The sequence below is a fragment of the Ambystoma mexicanum genome, chromosome 4p, assembly GCF_040938575.1.
Source record: "Ambystoma mexicanum isolate Mex_15411 chromosome 4p, UKY_AmexF1_1, whole genome shotgun sequence".
Classification (NCBI taxonomy): Eukaryota; Metazoa; Chordata; class Amphibia; order Caudata; family Ambystomatidae; genus Ambystoma; species Ambystoma mexicanum.
In genome coordinates this window covers 309334179-309350096 of record NC_090927.1, presented here as the reverse complement: position 1 = coordinate 309350096, position 15918 = coordinate 309334179, and the positions used below count along the sequence as shown (strand labels likewise).

Below are 15918 nucleotides of genomic sequence, written 5' to 3'. Positions count from 1 at the left end.
TCTCCGTAGGTGGGACTTAAAGCACCACATTTCAGACAAGGTCAGTACACTTATAGACTGCTATGGTGGTGAACTAGCGCAGTATAAAAAACCTATTAAAGTGGCTCACAAAGAGCCCTTGTGTGCAGAACAGCCATTTTAAGTCTATCTTGTGGTTGCCCTGAAAAAAGGAAGCCCTAAAACAAAATGCCTAAGAGCAGGGCACCAATGGAACAAAAAACCTTGCTGAAGCCAAAACGAAATAACAGCTGTCACCAGAGGACTGCATAAATCCAATGTAGGGTTATATAGTCAACCTAGGGCATAAATGGGGTGCTTACCCAGAACCACATACTCAAAAAGAAAAAAAATGGGTTGCAATTGCAGGGGGACTTCAGCAAAAGTCCTTCTGGCCACAGAAAATTGGCCGCAGAAACAAAAAAGAAATGGAGAAAAAGTAAAAACTTCTCAAGGGCCCTAAAAGGTGATCTAAGAATCCCCAAAATAGGTCTTAAAAGATGAGGAAAGAGACATGCCATTACTGGCCCCGATGTTACGCTGCCACATTTTGAGGCACGCAGTGTTTGCACTTTGACTTTATACACCAACAATGTTGTGTTCGGAGCACTTACTTGATGATATCTACTATGAAATTCAATGCAATTAATTTAATGTGATACAGAAGAAAGTGTTTCTGTGCTTAATGTTATTTGTGTCTGTGACTTCAACCTTCAATAGAGTAAAAAAAATAAATGGCAATGAACAGCTTCAAACTTGGCATCACAAATATGCATATGTACCAAAACATTCAAAGAATGAGCAAACATTTCACATGACTTACTGATTTGTCAATTAACATTGGGTCGACATCAGCCAAACTGGTTCCGACTTTGGCTCGTTCCCGCATTATTCCACTTGCTAAATCCTCTGCTCTTAAGTTCATTGGCAGACATCTGTCAACCAAAAATGCAAATGCATAGTGTATTTAGTGAAATAAGCTTATGGAAACTACCAGAAATACCAAATGACAGAAATATTTAGATTTGTATTATTCCTGGTGACTATCCTAAATAATGTTGTCTCGAAGTGTATATGTTGAATGTACGCTCTTCTGCCAGCAACCGCAGTGCACTGAAAAATGTTCTTCAAAGTATGTTGCTTTAATAGTTAATCACACGAGTTTTAGGGTCTCCTATTTTGGGTTCTCGGTGCAGTATGCATAATTTACTTCAAAGTGATGTTATTTCTTGTTTTCTAAGCACACTGTGGCACATTACAACAACACTCTTGTCATTGTTGCTAAGTGGCTATTTGTTTCGGAGACTCTGCACGAGTCTCAAATAACTATGTAAGCACAATAAACCAACATAAAATGCTCCTATTTTGACCAAGTCACAGATGATTTTATGAGGAACACAAACTGAGGGAAGCAGAAGTCCATAACCACTTTATCAGAAGATATGCCTAGATAACCTGTACCTGTTTCGTGCTCTGGTCATGCTCTTAGATTTCCTCCTTTCAAAACGCTCTTCATCTGAAGAAGAGGTGGTGTCACTGCTGTGAATGGCATGTTTCTTTCTTCTGTCCCAATAAAAAGATCGAATATATTTAAGTATGTTAAAAAACAGTTTTAAACTTAATTTAACATGAAAAACTATTTAGAAGAAATGTGCATTGATTGCAATCAAGTTTAAAACATTTATTTACCTTAAAACGCGCAAACATCCAAAAGTTCATCACAATGAAAACTTTAAGACTATGGAATTCATTTTACTTTGTGGAAAAATCATTGACTTATTAGCAGTAATGACCTTGAGAATGGAGAATGACAAAAAAAGCACAAAGGGGCATGCAAATAAAGAAAGTAATGGGTAAACAAGAGTACAATAGAGAGATTGCAGCAGTATTGATGGACCTCATGCCCCATGGCTACCTGTCATTTTCATTGGATCTGATGTAGAGTTTAACCTATGACCTTGAAAGTTCTTGCTGGCAGTGAAAATGTGCATCTGCAGTGAGGTGCTTCAGATTGTGACTGTCTGCAGTATATGACCAAGACCTGGGATCCTAGAGATGCTTGCTGGAGAAGTGCATGCTGTACGTGCTACAAACCACAGCTGGTGGTGGCGAAGCACAGCAAAAGGCTGTAATTTACATTTACAATTATACTGCGAATGAAAGGTACAGAGAAGTGTGACTTACCGTGAAGGAGAAAATTACTACTAAAACCAGGGGATGTTGCGGTGGTGATGGTGAGGCGCTGCCCTTTGAACCGTGCGCTGTCCACTATATAATACAATGCCTGAGGCTCCAGCTGCGCTATGCGCACAAAGCGCATTGCTTTCAAGCCATCATCCGGCAAGATGGAAGTTGGCGATCACCACGATCAGAACCGGTCTTCTAATACATCTAATGAACGCCATCTTAGGGGACTCCTAGGGCGACGGGCAGCAGTATGCCATCAGTAAGTGAAGAAATCTTAATTTCAATCTTCAAGAGCTCTGCTGCCAACTCCTATGACTTGAGGATACCCCCTATGAAGGCGAACGTTAATGTAAAGAGGCTACAAGGAGAGTTTACCATTTCATCCCCATACTGTAAAATTACACATTTTTTCCGGAACAAAGCAGTTGAAAACATGGAATGCTCATTAGATGATCAGATTAATCCTTCATCAGCCTGTCTGGGCTCCAAACTAGTTAATCAATTAACTTTGCATTAGCATTCAACCCTGAGACAGGCATAAGTATGGCACCTCCATCAGAAACTCCAATCACTTGGGAGGGGCGACCAAATAAGGAAGGAGTGAAACCAATAAATAGGGAAGACTTGGGAATGCTACATTGTGGACATGAGAAGAGAGGTAGCATTGGACATTCATACTGGTAGAGACAAACCTACTGAAGAAGAGTCTCTTGTTTTCCCCCACATTACCAATATTGAATTCTACTATAAATGTCTCAGATAAAGGAGTAGCACCCGCCTTCCATAACCATTCCCATTCTCCCACTGATTCAGAGGATTGAAACTACAGTAGTATGGCAGAAGATAAATGCAGAGTCATTATTAGCCAACAAGGCATCAAGCCTCAATGTGTATCTTGCTCAGTGGATCCTTTAGCTTTGCACAATTCCCTGTCCTCCATCTCTAAAACCTCAAGCATTAGACTTCTTTTTGACGTCTTTAGTCTCTCATTGTGAGACCATCCATAGGGAAGTAATGCTACATACAGAAATAAGGAGTGAGTCAAGAGATAAAAACGAAGTTCAGGTATGTAACATGAGAGAGAAAAAAACGTCTCCCCACCACAATTTGGGATTGTACGGACGTCTTGCCACCGCAACAGGAGCCAAGCACATTGGCACTTAACTCATTAATACTCATGTCTTCATCCGTGCCAAATCTCAATGAGGAATTCCTCTTGAGAAAGGGCCCTCTAGCATCATGGAAACTACTCAGAAGTGCATTATAAAAAAAGAACATTGGAAAGAAAAATTGCAACAATACAGCGGGAAACACCAAGCAAGTGATGAACTCTGAATATAGGAATTCCAGTCTACTCATTGACCAGGAACGAAATTATACATCACTAATACCATGCTCAAAAAGAAGAAGATTGGGAAGAGGTTTAGTCAAACTGAATGATTAGATTGTATACAACATCAGCGGCTGAGATCAGGCAGCTCTGATATTTGTAGAGTGTGTCCCGTCAAAACCCAAGCATCCAAATAACATCTTGGCAAGGAACAAAAAGGATATCAGTGAATTTTTTACTAACCCCCCCCCCTTAGCCAACATTGCTTCCAACTAAAGCAACTAACTACCTGACCTTACCACTATATGGACTAAATTAAATAGCAAAAGCGAATGTATTTTCTTCCCCTGGTATTCTTTTCTGATAGTCTCTTTATAGGTATAGATATGTCTTAACGTAATCCCCTTTCATAGTCTGTTACCAACTGTATTTCTTCGAAACAACTCTTTTGGTGTCGTGCTTTTACTGGTCGAATATCTTTCCTTCAAATAGTTCCTCACACTCTTGTCTTCACTTGTGGACTCTTCCCAGTCTATTAATTCAGGCTTTCTTCAATTGGGTTTATTCTTGATCCTTTTTAGGTTTTCCTTGTCAAGCATCATCTCTCTTAGGCGGTCTCCTCTTATTTTGTTCACTTGCCAGTTTAATTTCCACTCTTGTTACGTGTTTCTAGGTTGGACTTTCTCCAATCCACAACTATGCTGAGTGTTTTCCCTTCCTCCCATGGTTCTTGTTTACAGTCTCTGTTGGCACCCCACCTGGGTTAGTTAAATCTCTTATGTTTGTCACATTTCTTGTTAACCACTTTCTTCATTGGTATCTCGTCCTCAAGACTGGGAAGAGCTTCTCTTCTCACATGATACCAGTCTTCCCCCGACCGGGTTGTTTGTTATTTGCTTTCTCTGATTTTTTACTGTTTCTCTGTTTCCATGGTCCCCATCCCCATAGAGTCCTATGGGACTCCATGGGAATGGAGATTTACAGAATTCCGCCTCCGGAATTACCGGGTCACCGGGGTTGTAATGCCCTGGTGATTCTGGGAATCACAGAGGCGAAATGGTATTACGGGTGCGGCGGTAACCATGCCGGAAAGAGGCCCATAGTCTTATATTTATTCTTACATTCTTAGGACTGGGACAAGTTTCTTTGCTCATATATTGGTTCCCCGGAGGCCTCACGCTTCTCCCGTTCCCCCATTGCTAGGAATGTTTTCTCCTTTAGCAACTTTCGCTCCATATTCTATGGACCCCAAAACATTTTGCTTTTATTTTTACACCTTCAGCTTCACTCCACTGGCCTTTTGCTCACTTGTTATTGGGAAACTGACTAGTCTTTCAGTCTGTCAGTACTGGGAAAATATGTTTCCCTTAGTCTTTTGACTTGGTTATTTGGGTAACGTTTTACTATTGCACACACTATCATCCAATGCAGTGCAATGGGGATAATTTAGTATCACCCTAGACTACACTCAAAATTATACTTTTAAATGTACCTAAAGACACGTTAGAGGCAGCTGTTCGGTTACTTTTTCATCATTGTTACTGTATTTTTACTTCGGCTTCTCGCATTTACCCCATTTGGCTACTAACGGACGCTATTATTCTAACATAGCGGTGCCACAAGGTTTTCCATTTGTTCTTTGGCCATTTTGTCCTTTAGCCTTCTTCCTGCCTTCTCAGGTGAAGAATTTCCTTCTATGGTCATGCATTTGCCCAGGAAAGCAGTGTTTTTCACGTAGTGCAGGACGTGTGTGTTGAAAGCCAGGAAATGGGTTGGGACTGGCTGGTCCCAATCCACAAACTGGTTTCTCTATTTCTGGAGTGTATGCAGGAGTTTCCCCCACAGTGGTCCCTGATAGGACCACTGCTCGGGTGTGGGCGGGGGCAGATCTTCTATTGGTTGGGCTTAGTTTCGGTGCTCACCTCAATTTAGGATAAGAACAGGGGTCCTGCAACCATTTCTCCAGATCTGAAGAGGAGCCAAGTATCCATCCAAGATGACAGTGGAAGACCCCAGGATGATCCCTGAAGAGATCGGATGACCAACTCTGGCTCTAGTCCTGATCGATCCCTTTCTGGCTACTGATTTCAGAAGACCCGTGTTGGTGCTTCGACCCTCTGGACCAGTGGGAACAACCAGTCTCAACGTATTCTTGTGGCCCTGCAAGTTGTAGTATTCGGACAGGTCCCTGGGCCATCTTGTGGGCTGACCAACTCCAGTTTGGGCTACCACGGTCGAAGCATCACCATTCCGCGTTTCGGCTTGGAACTCCAGGGATCTTCAGCTTGTCCATCAAGTAGCCTTCCTGTGCAATGTCAGCTTCATACCATAGACGGATCCTGAGATAGGTTTCCTTTTACCGAGACATCTGTGACAGACCCACATTCATTCATCTCCCATTCTTTTTTTCGCAGGTTTTTTGCTGAAAAATTTAGGCCGAAAAAAACTAATCGGAAAACATGGGGAGTGGGTAAGGGCATGTAAGGGCTAGGGGTGGTTGGAGGATAGAGAACAAATAAAAGGGAAGAGGGGTATGGGGAGGTAAACCCTTAAATAAAAAAATAAAATTCAATGAGATTTTTCGGGCAAAAATATTTTTACAAAGAAATCAATTTAGGGTTGGACTTTAAAAGTTAGGGTTGTCATTCCTGTGGACGTAAGTGCTATAAAATGACTTCCCTTCCAGGTATTGTGGGGGTGAACCAATTATTTGGCACTGAATAACTCACTGTATATAGGTTTCATATTATTAGTATTGTGTGATATTACCTGTTTCTAGTCATTTTCATAGTGTGTTTTTGGGCCTACAATAAATATAGTATTTTTGTATAACTGTCTAAGTGTAATCCTTGATTGCTTCACTGTGTGCATTCATTGTGGACCCCGGAGCACACTCGCCTCTCCTGCGACTAAGTCTCAACCTCTCTCCATGCAACCTTGATTGGTTTGGCAAGCTCCCAGAAGTTTTCCATTTGACACTATAACTCGGGCAGCCTCCTAAACTCCGTCACACTAGACCAGAGTTTAGAAATCCATTCTAGCACCCATTACCTCTGGTTATGAGAGCGAAGTTTGCAGGACATGGCTCTTGCTCAGGTAAGCTCTCTCTCTTCTGGCTTGTCGGTTTCCCACGCTCGGTTCCTCGTCGGGTTCATGCCGTACACATACACTGGCGAACAGAAGCTATTTGTGCTTCTCGCCATGGTAGTGCAAGCGTTGTTGTTCGGGCGTCCTGCCCACCACTCTGCAAGCGTGGCCACATCACCACCAGGTACATCGTTCCTTTCTTCCTCCTAGTAAGGAACAAGTTACTTACCTGTAAACTCTTGTTCTCCAGCATGGGTCTTGCATGGATTCACATCCTCATGAATATTCCCTGTCATCAGCTGGAAATCCTTGGTAAAAAGAAAGCAGTTTAATAGCTCATCAGTGTCCTTTGGGTCATACTGCCCCCGCCAATGGCACTCATCCTTCTAAGCTCCACCCCTGGTAGCCATCTTCAGATTTGGTAGCGCACGTGAAGTGGCAGTATGAACCAAGACGAGCCAGAGAAGGGAAGGGAAGGGAAGGAGGGAGGGAGGGTTCGCATGTGAATCCATGCAAGAACCATGCTGGAGAACAAGAGTTACAGGAAAGTAACTTGTTCCTTCTCCAGCATGGGGTCTTGCATGGATTCACATGCTCATGAATACGATTATGCAGCAGTACATATACACAACCATGGGAGGTGGCAAGGCTCACAGAAGCAATACACTTATCGATGAAACAGACTCACTGCAAACAAACAGGTTGCGTACCACCGCCTGGCCAACTTTCGGAATCCTACCCACCTGCCACCCTAGCACTGCTAAATGTGCACATTTAAAGACTCTTTACGGCATAATTGTATAATGAAAACCTACACACTGCATCTGCAATCATTCACTTGTGTTACCGCTACTGTTTCGGACAAATCTAATTTCATGTTCCATATCCAGGTTTTGGGTTAAATCAGTAGATTTGTTCAGGTACATGTATGCTGTCCAAGAGGCATAGGGCTGGACAATGCATACTAAGTACATCTGTTTGCAGCAAGGGTGAGAAACTCATGGTGACACGTAAAACAGACACGTGATCACAGTTCAAGGGTATTTATTAAACAATGGAAGTGGTTTGTGGGTTGGAAACACACGTAATCTGAGCCTAAATCTTAAATGGGGACAGGTGTCGACCATCAAATGAAAATAAGGCAGTGTTGTGTCAAACAAAAAGGCCTATATTAGGAAAACATATTACCAATTCCTTACACTAAATACAAAAGATGTGGGGTTAAGTTTCAAGAAAGAAAAAAGTGGTCTCAAATGATAAGTCAGGAGGTGGTAGCCGGAGTCTCCCTTCCCCACATTTTGAGCACAGGGTAAGGTTGGAGCTTATAGTACAATATGGTCTCGGGCTTCTACAGCACGAGGCAACAGTTCCAAATGGCAGTTCTCAGGACAGTCGACGGCTAAGTCTCGGTTCCTCTGAAAGTCTCTTGCCTACGGGGCCTGATGCGTTTAAACAACAAAACATTTCCTTTAACAAATGAAAGTTTGTTGCAAAGTTCAATATGAGTAATGGTTTCACCCTTCTGGGCTGACCCTTCTCAATTGTAATCCAAAGTCAAGATAGGGTGATAGCTTCATCTCTGGCATCCCACCTTTGTGTTCACTCTTGGCGTCTCTTAAATTCTACTTTGGGGTGACTACTTTTCACCCTTGGATCCCCCACCGCCGGGCTCCGACCTCTCTCGATTTTTAGCCTTCCTTCACCAGGTTTACTATGGCTCTCGAGCAGGGTTATAGTAGCTCACACCCCAAGAGCCCCCTCTTCTGGGCTGACCCCTCTTTACTTTTAATGCTCTCTTTTATACAGTTCAAAGGTTTCAGGATTCACTTCCCTTACTTTCATGCCAATTCACGAATCAAAGTCTTTCGAATGATACAGGGCTTTGCTCGACCCTCACATATGAGCACTTTGCATTCCTTTGGCGGCCTTCCTATGGCCTTCTGGTTTCTGTAGTTTCTCAATATGGGGCTCAACCAGTCTCTCTCGAGTTAGCACCCACATGGTGCCGCTTTCCCTCTGCAGCTGGTCTTCCCCTCACACTTAACAGTTCCTTTTAAAGTTAATTAGCCTTTATTCAAAAACCTGCTACTTTGCGATTCCTACTCAATACAGCACGGTGCTTATCGATTCTCCCCTCGACTTCCCGGCTGTGACGAACCGCTTACCTTTCCGCTTCTCTGGAGTCAAAGCCGCTACCACGGGGGTGGGAGTCTTCTCGGCTCCGCCTTGTCAGCATAGGCTTAGCCCGTGTACCGTTCACTTCTGCTACAGTAAAGTGATGCTATTGTTCACCGTCTTTCCTCAACAAAGGTTCCGTGGGCCTGACATGAAAAGGGCAAGGTCACTTCTCTCCTCGCCACCCTCTCGACGTTCCACTGCCTTTCTCCTTCATTTGAACTGCCGCTTGGGTAGCCGTCTTGTCGTGCTGTCTTTCGTGCTCCACCTTTTATCCCTGTGGGGAAAAGGAAGGGCCGTCAGGTGTGTGTGGTTCAAGTTAATTGCCTGACTTTACCCGACCTTCGTGGTGGCACATGTCAGGTAAACAGTTTTATTACTAATTCGTAAAAAAGTGTTTGTCAGGAAAGGAAGGGGTTGGAGTGTCGGAATGTCCTACGGGATAGGATGGGGACATGGTGCTATCATAAACAGGGGGTCGATTGGTAGACTGAGAAGGACAAAATTGACTAGAATGACTGGGGTGGAGAGCAGAACATAGGGGATGGTGGGAACGGTACTATTTTGTCCTGGTTATTCGGGAAACAACAATTAGAGGGACACGATTGGTAGGGTTTGTGGGGCAAACGGGAATAGCTGGGGCCGTGAAATAAACATGACTCATTATAGGAACTGTAGTATGTTACCTGAGCTGGTGGGGATTGTCGGAAAGAAAAATCAAAGGAATAGGAAGAAGAATACTTGGGAGCATTAGGATAGTGAACCGTATGACAGGGGTATTGGGAAAGATGGTTTCTGAACCTAACAGGGTTTGAGATCCGGGGGGGCGTGGCTTGATGGCTACTTGAGAGGACGCTCCTTGGAGGAGCTCCCGGTGATCCGATTTTGATCCTGGGAAGAAGTGATGGTTTTCGGCGGACTTTCGAGTCCACGGTACATCCAAGGGTGCATGAAAGTGGGGGGCACATGGTGAGTGCCCTCCCCACCAGCGAGACTGCATATCCACAGAACTGGACTTCGAAGAAGGTGGCGGTCGCGCAGTGGAAGGGCAGCACCCAAGATGGCCGCTCGTGGACAAAGGGCCATAAATGGTCCGTGGAGCTGAGGAAGGGCTCTGGCTGGTGTCTCTCTGGCTGGTGGCAAGAACATAAGTGCCCCGCAAGGCGCTCCGCAGCGCCGGAGACACAGCTGGGCGCGTGTGCCCAACCAACGCAGCAGGATGTCTTCTAAGGTGGTGCGACCCCGGATCAAGCAGCCCACGATGGAGGCCTACGCCAGGTCGCCCCCGGGCGCCGAAGAGGGCAAGAGCAAAGAGGCCCCTGTGGCGGCGACGGACCCACCGGGTACTATTCAGGAGGTGCTGGCAGCAATTGCCGACTTGAAGGTGGCTTGGGAAACGAAGTTGGGCCTGGCCATGAAAGAGCTGCAGGAGGGCCTAGACCTTAAGATTGGAGCGGTCCGAGAAGAGGTGAACCTGTTGCGAAAGGACGTGCGAACGATCGCGGAGCGCACTGGGGAACTGGAGAAAGAGTTGGCCCCGACCACAGAGGCGTGCAATGCACATGCTAAGGAGCTTCATGCCCTCGTGCAACGAGTGGGCAATCTGGTGGACAGAGCAGAGCAGGCAGAGGGGCGCGCCAGGCGCAACAACATTCACATAGTGGGTGTTCCGGAAGGAATGGAAGGACTGAACCCCACGGAATACGTTGAAACCATGCTCTTGCAGGAGATTACAGGCGGGGAGCTGACCCAGGGGTTCGCGGTTGAAAGGGCGCATAGGGCCCTGACCAGGAGACCGGCCCCAGGAGCCCCCCCGCGGCCGTTGATCGCGAAGATCTTGAACTATCATGACCGCGAAAAAATTCTCAAATTTTTCCGGAAAGGAGGTACGATAGAAAGGGGGTCCGCGAAAATAACGGCGTATCCGGACTATACGCTGCTTGTACAGCGGAGTCGAATGAACTTTGGATCGGTGAAAAGGAGGCTCAGAGAAGCAGGCCATCGCTACATGTTGCTCTACCCCGCTAGGTTAAAGGTGGTTTATAAGAATAGATCCCTCTTCTTTGAGACGCCGACCGAAGCGATGGAGTGGCTGGCTATGCAGGGTCGACCTCAGGAACCGGATGCCCAGACAGAAGCGGTTGGAGATAAGTAGCACGTTGCTGAGGCAACCGTGAGGCCATAGTTATGACATTGGGACTGGAATATAGTACGATATTGTGCTTGTGGGGAGGAAGTCATGGTATCTGCCGGCAGGTCCCGTTGAATGCACTTCTCCTAAATAGATGACTGGAAGCTCCTGGGAAGCACCCTCTGAACCCAATAGTAGTACACTTAGTTAGGTCACTGTTAGATAGGCGACGCCCCGCGGGGTCCTTGTCCTCGGATACGAGACAGGTCCAGACGTGGGTAGGCCTGAGATCCAGGGATGGAGCTGGGCTATTTTTGGGGATTGGCAGGGAGGGGGGGGAGTTGTGTGCAGTGGTGTGAAGTTGGGGGGGGGTATTGTTTGTGAATAGAAGGGAGAGAGCCAGAAAACGAACTAGCACGGGGAGCATTATGGGAAGGGATGGGATGGGGATAGTCCGACCAGATGGCATCGGGTAATCGCAGAATTGTGACCTGGATTGTACGGGGCCTCAACAGCTGCCTGAAACGTAATAAAGTGATGCTGTACTTAAAGAGGATGCGTGTAGACATAGCCCTGCTGCAGGAGACTCACCTTACTAGGGAAAGGCTGGAGGTGGTCAGGAGAAAATGGAAGGGCAATGTTGTGGGTGCGGCGTACTCGGCGTACGCTAGAGGGGTTATTACTTGGGTGGCGCCTCATGTGTCGTTTCGGGTGCTTGACTCTATGGTGGACCCGGAGGGTAGAATGGTGGTGGTAACGGGTCTCCTGGAAAACAGGGAAGTGCATATCATAAATTTGTACGCCCCTAATAACGACACAGCGGCTTACTTTAGGACCCTCTACAGTAAACTTGGCCCCCTGGCAGGGGGTACGGTAGTGGGGGGGGGGGGGACTTTAACTGTACCATGAATCCCAGAATGGATAGGTCCAAGGACAGGGTAGGGAAAACGGCACCGGCGGCCAAAGCGCTGGGTACCTTACTGAAAGACCTAGGCCTAGAGGATGCGTGGAGAAGGCTGCATCCCACGGATAGGCAGTATTCACACTTCGCAGCGCCACATGATTTGCACACAAGGCTAGATTACATGTTTGTAACAGCCGAGACCCTTTCCTGTCTGCTAATGCAGTCTGTTTTCGAACCTTTACTTAATTTCTAGCTTTTGACTTCTGAATCCCTGTCCTGACTTGCTGTTAGAGGCATTCAGTTCTTTATCGATATCTTTTCTGCCCTTCTAACTTTATGTACACCCTGTTTTACATAAGTATTTCGGCTTCACAGATTTATCCTGTTTCTGCCCAGCTTTTCTCTCTTTCTCTCTGCAATCCTAGTCTCTTGAAGTTTTCTTGTTCTTTGCCTGCGATATTACCAGACTTCAGTCCATAGTCTATGTGCCTGTTCTTAAGTACACTGGGTTTCCTGAACCCCTTGTATTCACTGCGTTGGCAGCAACCTGTCTTATCCGAGTCCTTTGCCTTTTGTGTCCTGATATGCCAGTCTCTGCTGTGTACTTTGTTTCTCTACCTGTCCCGTACCTAGATATTTTCTTCTATGCTGCTTTCTGCCTGTATTACATCTTGGTTCACTGTGGTGCCTCTGCTCTGTACCTGTTTACAGTGTGACACTGGCTTGGTCACCGGTCAAATCAGATAAGAGAAATATGTATGTTGCCTTTGTGTAGTCCGTTGGGAGTCCTACCTGCCTCAGTATATGGTCTCCAGTTTCACCCTTACAACAGTCTCTTCGGCACACCTAACCCATGATGCTGATGTATGACAGTTAAAAGGAATCTGCTGGTATGGATCCCAAGGGCTTTCCCTAATCCCTGGAGACCCCTTAACCTATTCCATTACACCCTTTTTTTGCATCCATCCAGGTTTCCCAGTTTATTTGCTCGTCTTTCCTTTCTCCGTCTCGTTACTTAAAAGCAGTTCCTGTGAAAGCCAGTCTCAAATCAGATCAGCTTGATATGTACCCTGTTTCTGTTATATGCCAGCATTACCTCAGGAATCTCCCCTAATGTACAGTGCATACTGTGAGATATAGCTTTTGCCCAGTGAACTCAGGCCAGACTCCTGGCACCGACCCGGGACTCATCCCTGGAATCCCTGTTGACACAGTAGAATTTTGTGAAGGTGTAGGTAGACCTCTAAGTAGCAGCCCTGCAGATGTTGAGCAGGGGAACATCAGAGAGAAACGCAGTCGTTGCTGCGATGGCTCTGGCGGAGTGGGCTCTCGGCTGGCCTGGATGCGGTCTGTTGACCAAACGATGGCAATGCATGATGCAGCCAGAGAGTCATCTGAAACTGGAAGCCTTGGATAGGGCCTTCTGAACAAAAAGAAGAGGCTTTCCAAATGTCTTTAGTGCATGCCAAGAAGAGCTTGAGGGCACAAACTGCGTCCAGCAAATGTAACGCCCTTTCAGCAGGCATAGAAGTGTTTGCGAAGAACACTTGCAGAACCAAGCGCTAGTTAAGGTGAAAGTCCGAAGGAACCTTTGGCTGAAGGTGGGATGACCATGCAGCACCACCTTAGTAGCGTGGAAGGACAAATACGGCTGCTTGCAGGAGAGCGTCTGAATCTCCCAGACCTGCCTGGCCGAGGTGATCGCTGCCAGGAACTTTAAAGGGGCACGATGCAATGGCTCAAACGACAGGCCCATCATCTTAGACAGGACCAGGGTCAATTCCCAAGCCAGGGCAGGAGCCTTCACCGGCAGAAGAGACTCAGAGGAACTCTTTGACGAGCCTGTGAGAGCAGAGGGAGAGATTGCCTGGCGTCCGTGTTTACCAGGATTATGGCAGCCAGATGAACCTTGATGGAAGTGTGAGCCAGGCCAGCTTTAGTTAACGAGCGCTGATATGGGAGGAGCTACGGAGCAGTCATCTGCAGCAGCGTGATATTCCACGCCCTGCACCACACAGTGAAGTGCTTCCATGTGTGCCTGTAGCAAGACAACAGGGGTACAGTGACTTTGGCCAGGGTCTTTTTGCATTCCATCAGCAGGAAATAGTGGTCAAATTCTTGGGGCTGCAGGAGTCCGGCCGTGAGGCTCAGTGACACTGGGTGTCATGATTCCTGCTCCTCATGTCCCCAGCCCTCCAAGATGTCAGGCTGGAGCCAGGCCACGATCACCTACATGGCCCTCAAGGGCCTCTCCATCCCTCCAAAGACCCACTTTGAGTCAGACTTGGTGCTTGTGGCACCAGACACACTCACTCCCATGGGATAACATTGGGGATTGGACTTGTAGTGCATGCATTGATGGGGACAAGATGGATACCACCACATATTTCGGTTCCCAGAACTGCATGTGCGGTCTAGTCTTCAGCCCAGAGACACTTTGGATACCCAGAGACTATTTAAGCCACACCCAGGCTGAGAAACAGGCTTTGCGTTTTCTGCAGCTGCAGCGTGACACTCACCATGTTCGGATCGGTCTCCAGTAGGCCTGCATCTTTCTTCTACGCTCAGCTCTTGCAAGAACAAGAACACCGTTAGGAACAGCCTTACCTTGCGGCGCTTCTGCCCATCATTCATCACTCCTTCTGTTCTGCTGGCATCTTCGGCGGTGTCATTCCCATCCCGGCAGGCTGCTTCCTAAGGAAAAGGGAAAATAACAGAAAAAAGGCATTATTAAGCATTCTGCAAATCTTCGCTTATTTTTAAATAATGTACGAGCTTTAAACGCTTACCTGAATACCAGCCGCTCTGGGGGAACTCTGTCTCCGGAACTTCTCATCCATCTGCAAGAGGGAAAAGACACACCAGGTTAGCGTGGAAACATCTAGAGGCGCCGCATACCGCGCTTATCCACCGCATTTGTTCATCATAACCGGCCTCCACGCTAAAAACGTTGCGGCACCTAAAAGACACAGAAAAAGAACTCAGTTCAATGCAAATACGAAAGGGGTGCATCGCGCATCGCGCCCTCACTCACCTTCAGCGCTACTCATCTCAGCATCATGCCGCCATCCCCGGACGCCGGCCATCATCTAAGGAAGGAAAGGAACAAAGTTGGAGAACTGTTCAAAAGACTCATTATATTTACCTGTCGGACTCTTGCCAGTGAAGTAACCAGGCAGCAACGAGTCTGCATCAATCAACGTGCCCCTGCGCTGAAAGCAGGATGGAGAGCACACTATCCAAGAAAACAAGGTGAGATGTGGATCAAAGGGAAGGGTTGGGCCCCGGGGAAGAAGGGGTTCAAGCACGCAGAGACAATAGGGAGTTAAACTCTACCAATCCTGTGTTTCAGGGCCAGTCTCCAGTCGAATAGCCTCCACGGAAGGGTTCGAGGTCGTAAGAGGTCAGGTGAGCGTTACACTGGGTTGTGGTACAGGATTGCTCTGTATTCTCGAGAGGAGGTCGGGATGTGGAGGAAGATGGATGGCTGGAACCATTGACAGATGGAGAAGGTCTGAGTACCAGATCTGCCTCGGCCTGCAGGTGCAATGAGGCAATGGCAAAGTCAGAGTGTGTTGACACGTAACAGCAGTAGAATCATAGGGAAGGCGAACAGAAAGCGCCCCTCCAAGGTGAATGAGAAAGCATACCTGCTGGCAAACCTCTGGCACTTTGATTTGACAGCTGTCACGAAGAGGTCAATCTGGGCAAGACACCACTCGCTGAAGCGATGACACTTGTGCTTGTTGAAGCTACCAATCGTGACAGGACCACAGATCCCTGCTGAGCCAGGTCTGCGATGGTGTTCTTAACACCTGCCATGTGATATCAGACGAGGAATATATCTTGAAGAATTGGCCAGTACCAGAGACTGGGATTCCACGGAGAGCGCGGGAGAGCATGGCCCGTCCTGTTGCCGGATGTAAAACATGGTGGTGGTGTTGTCTGTGAAGATATGCACCACCTTCCCTGTAGCCGAGGCTTGACGACTTGAGGGCGCAGAACATCACCCATAGCTCCAGGACGTTTATGTGCAAGTCCTTCTCCTCAGGACGCCAGAGGTCTCTGGCGTGAGATAGCCCTGTGTGAGCCCTCCAACCCTCGAGA

The 15918-nt window shown here is 46.9% G+C and overlaps 1 protein-coding gene across 4 annotated transcripts in view; it reads right to left on the bottom strand.

Annotated features, from left to right (window-relative positions):
• Window positions 1-15918, bottom strand: part of ATAD2B (ATPase family AAA domain containing 2B) — a 3113054-nt gene that overhangs the window by 2433673 nt on the left and 663463 nt on the right. For all 4 annotated transcript variants that reach the window (XM_069605879.1, XM_069605877.1, XM_069605876.1 and 1 more), the window contains exons 9-10: window positions 1459-1560; window positions 821-932 (exon numbers count right to left, since the gene is read on the bottom strand). In XM_069605879.1, coding sequence (XP_069461980.1) covers window positions 821-932; window positions 1459-1560 — 214 coding nt within the window. The remainder of the gene's footprint in view (window positions 1-820; window positions 933-1458; window positions 1561-15918) is intronic.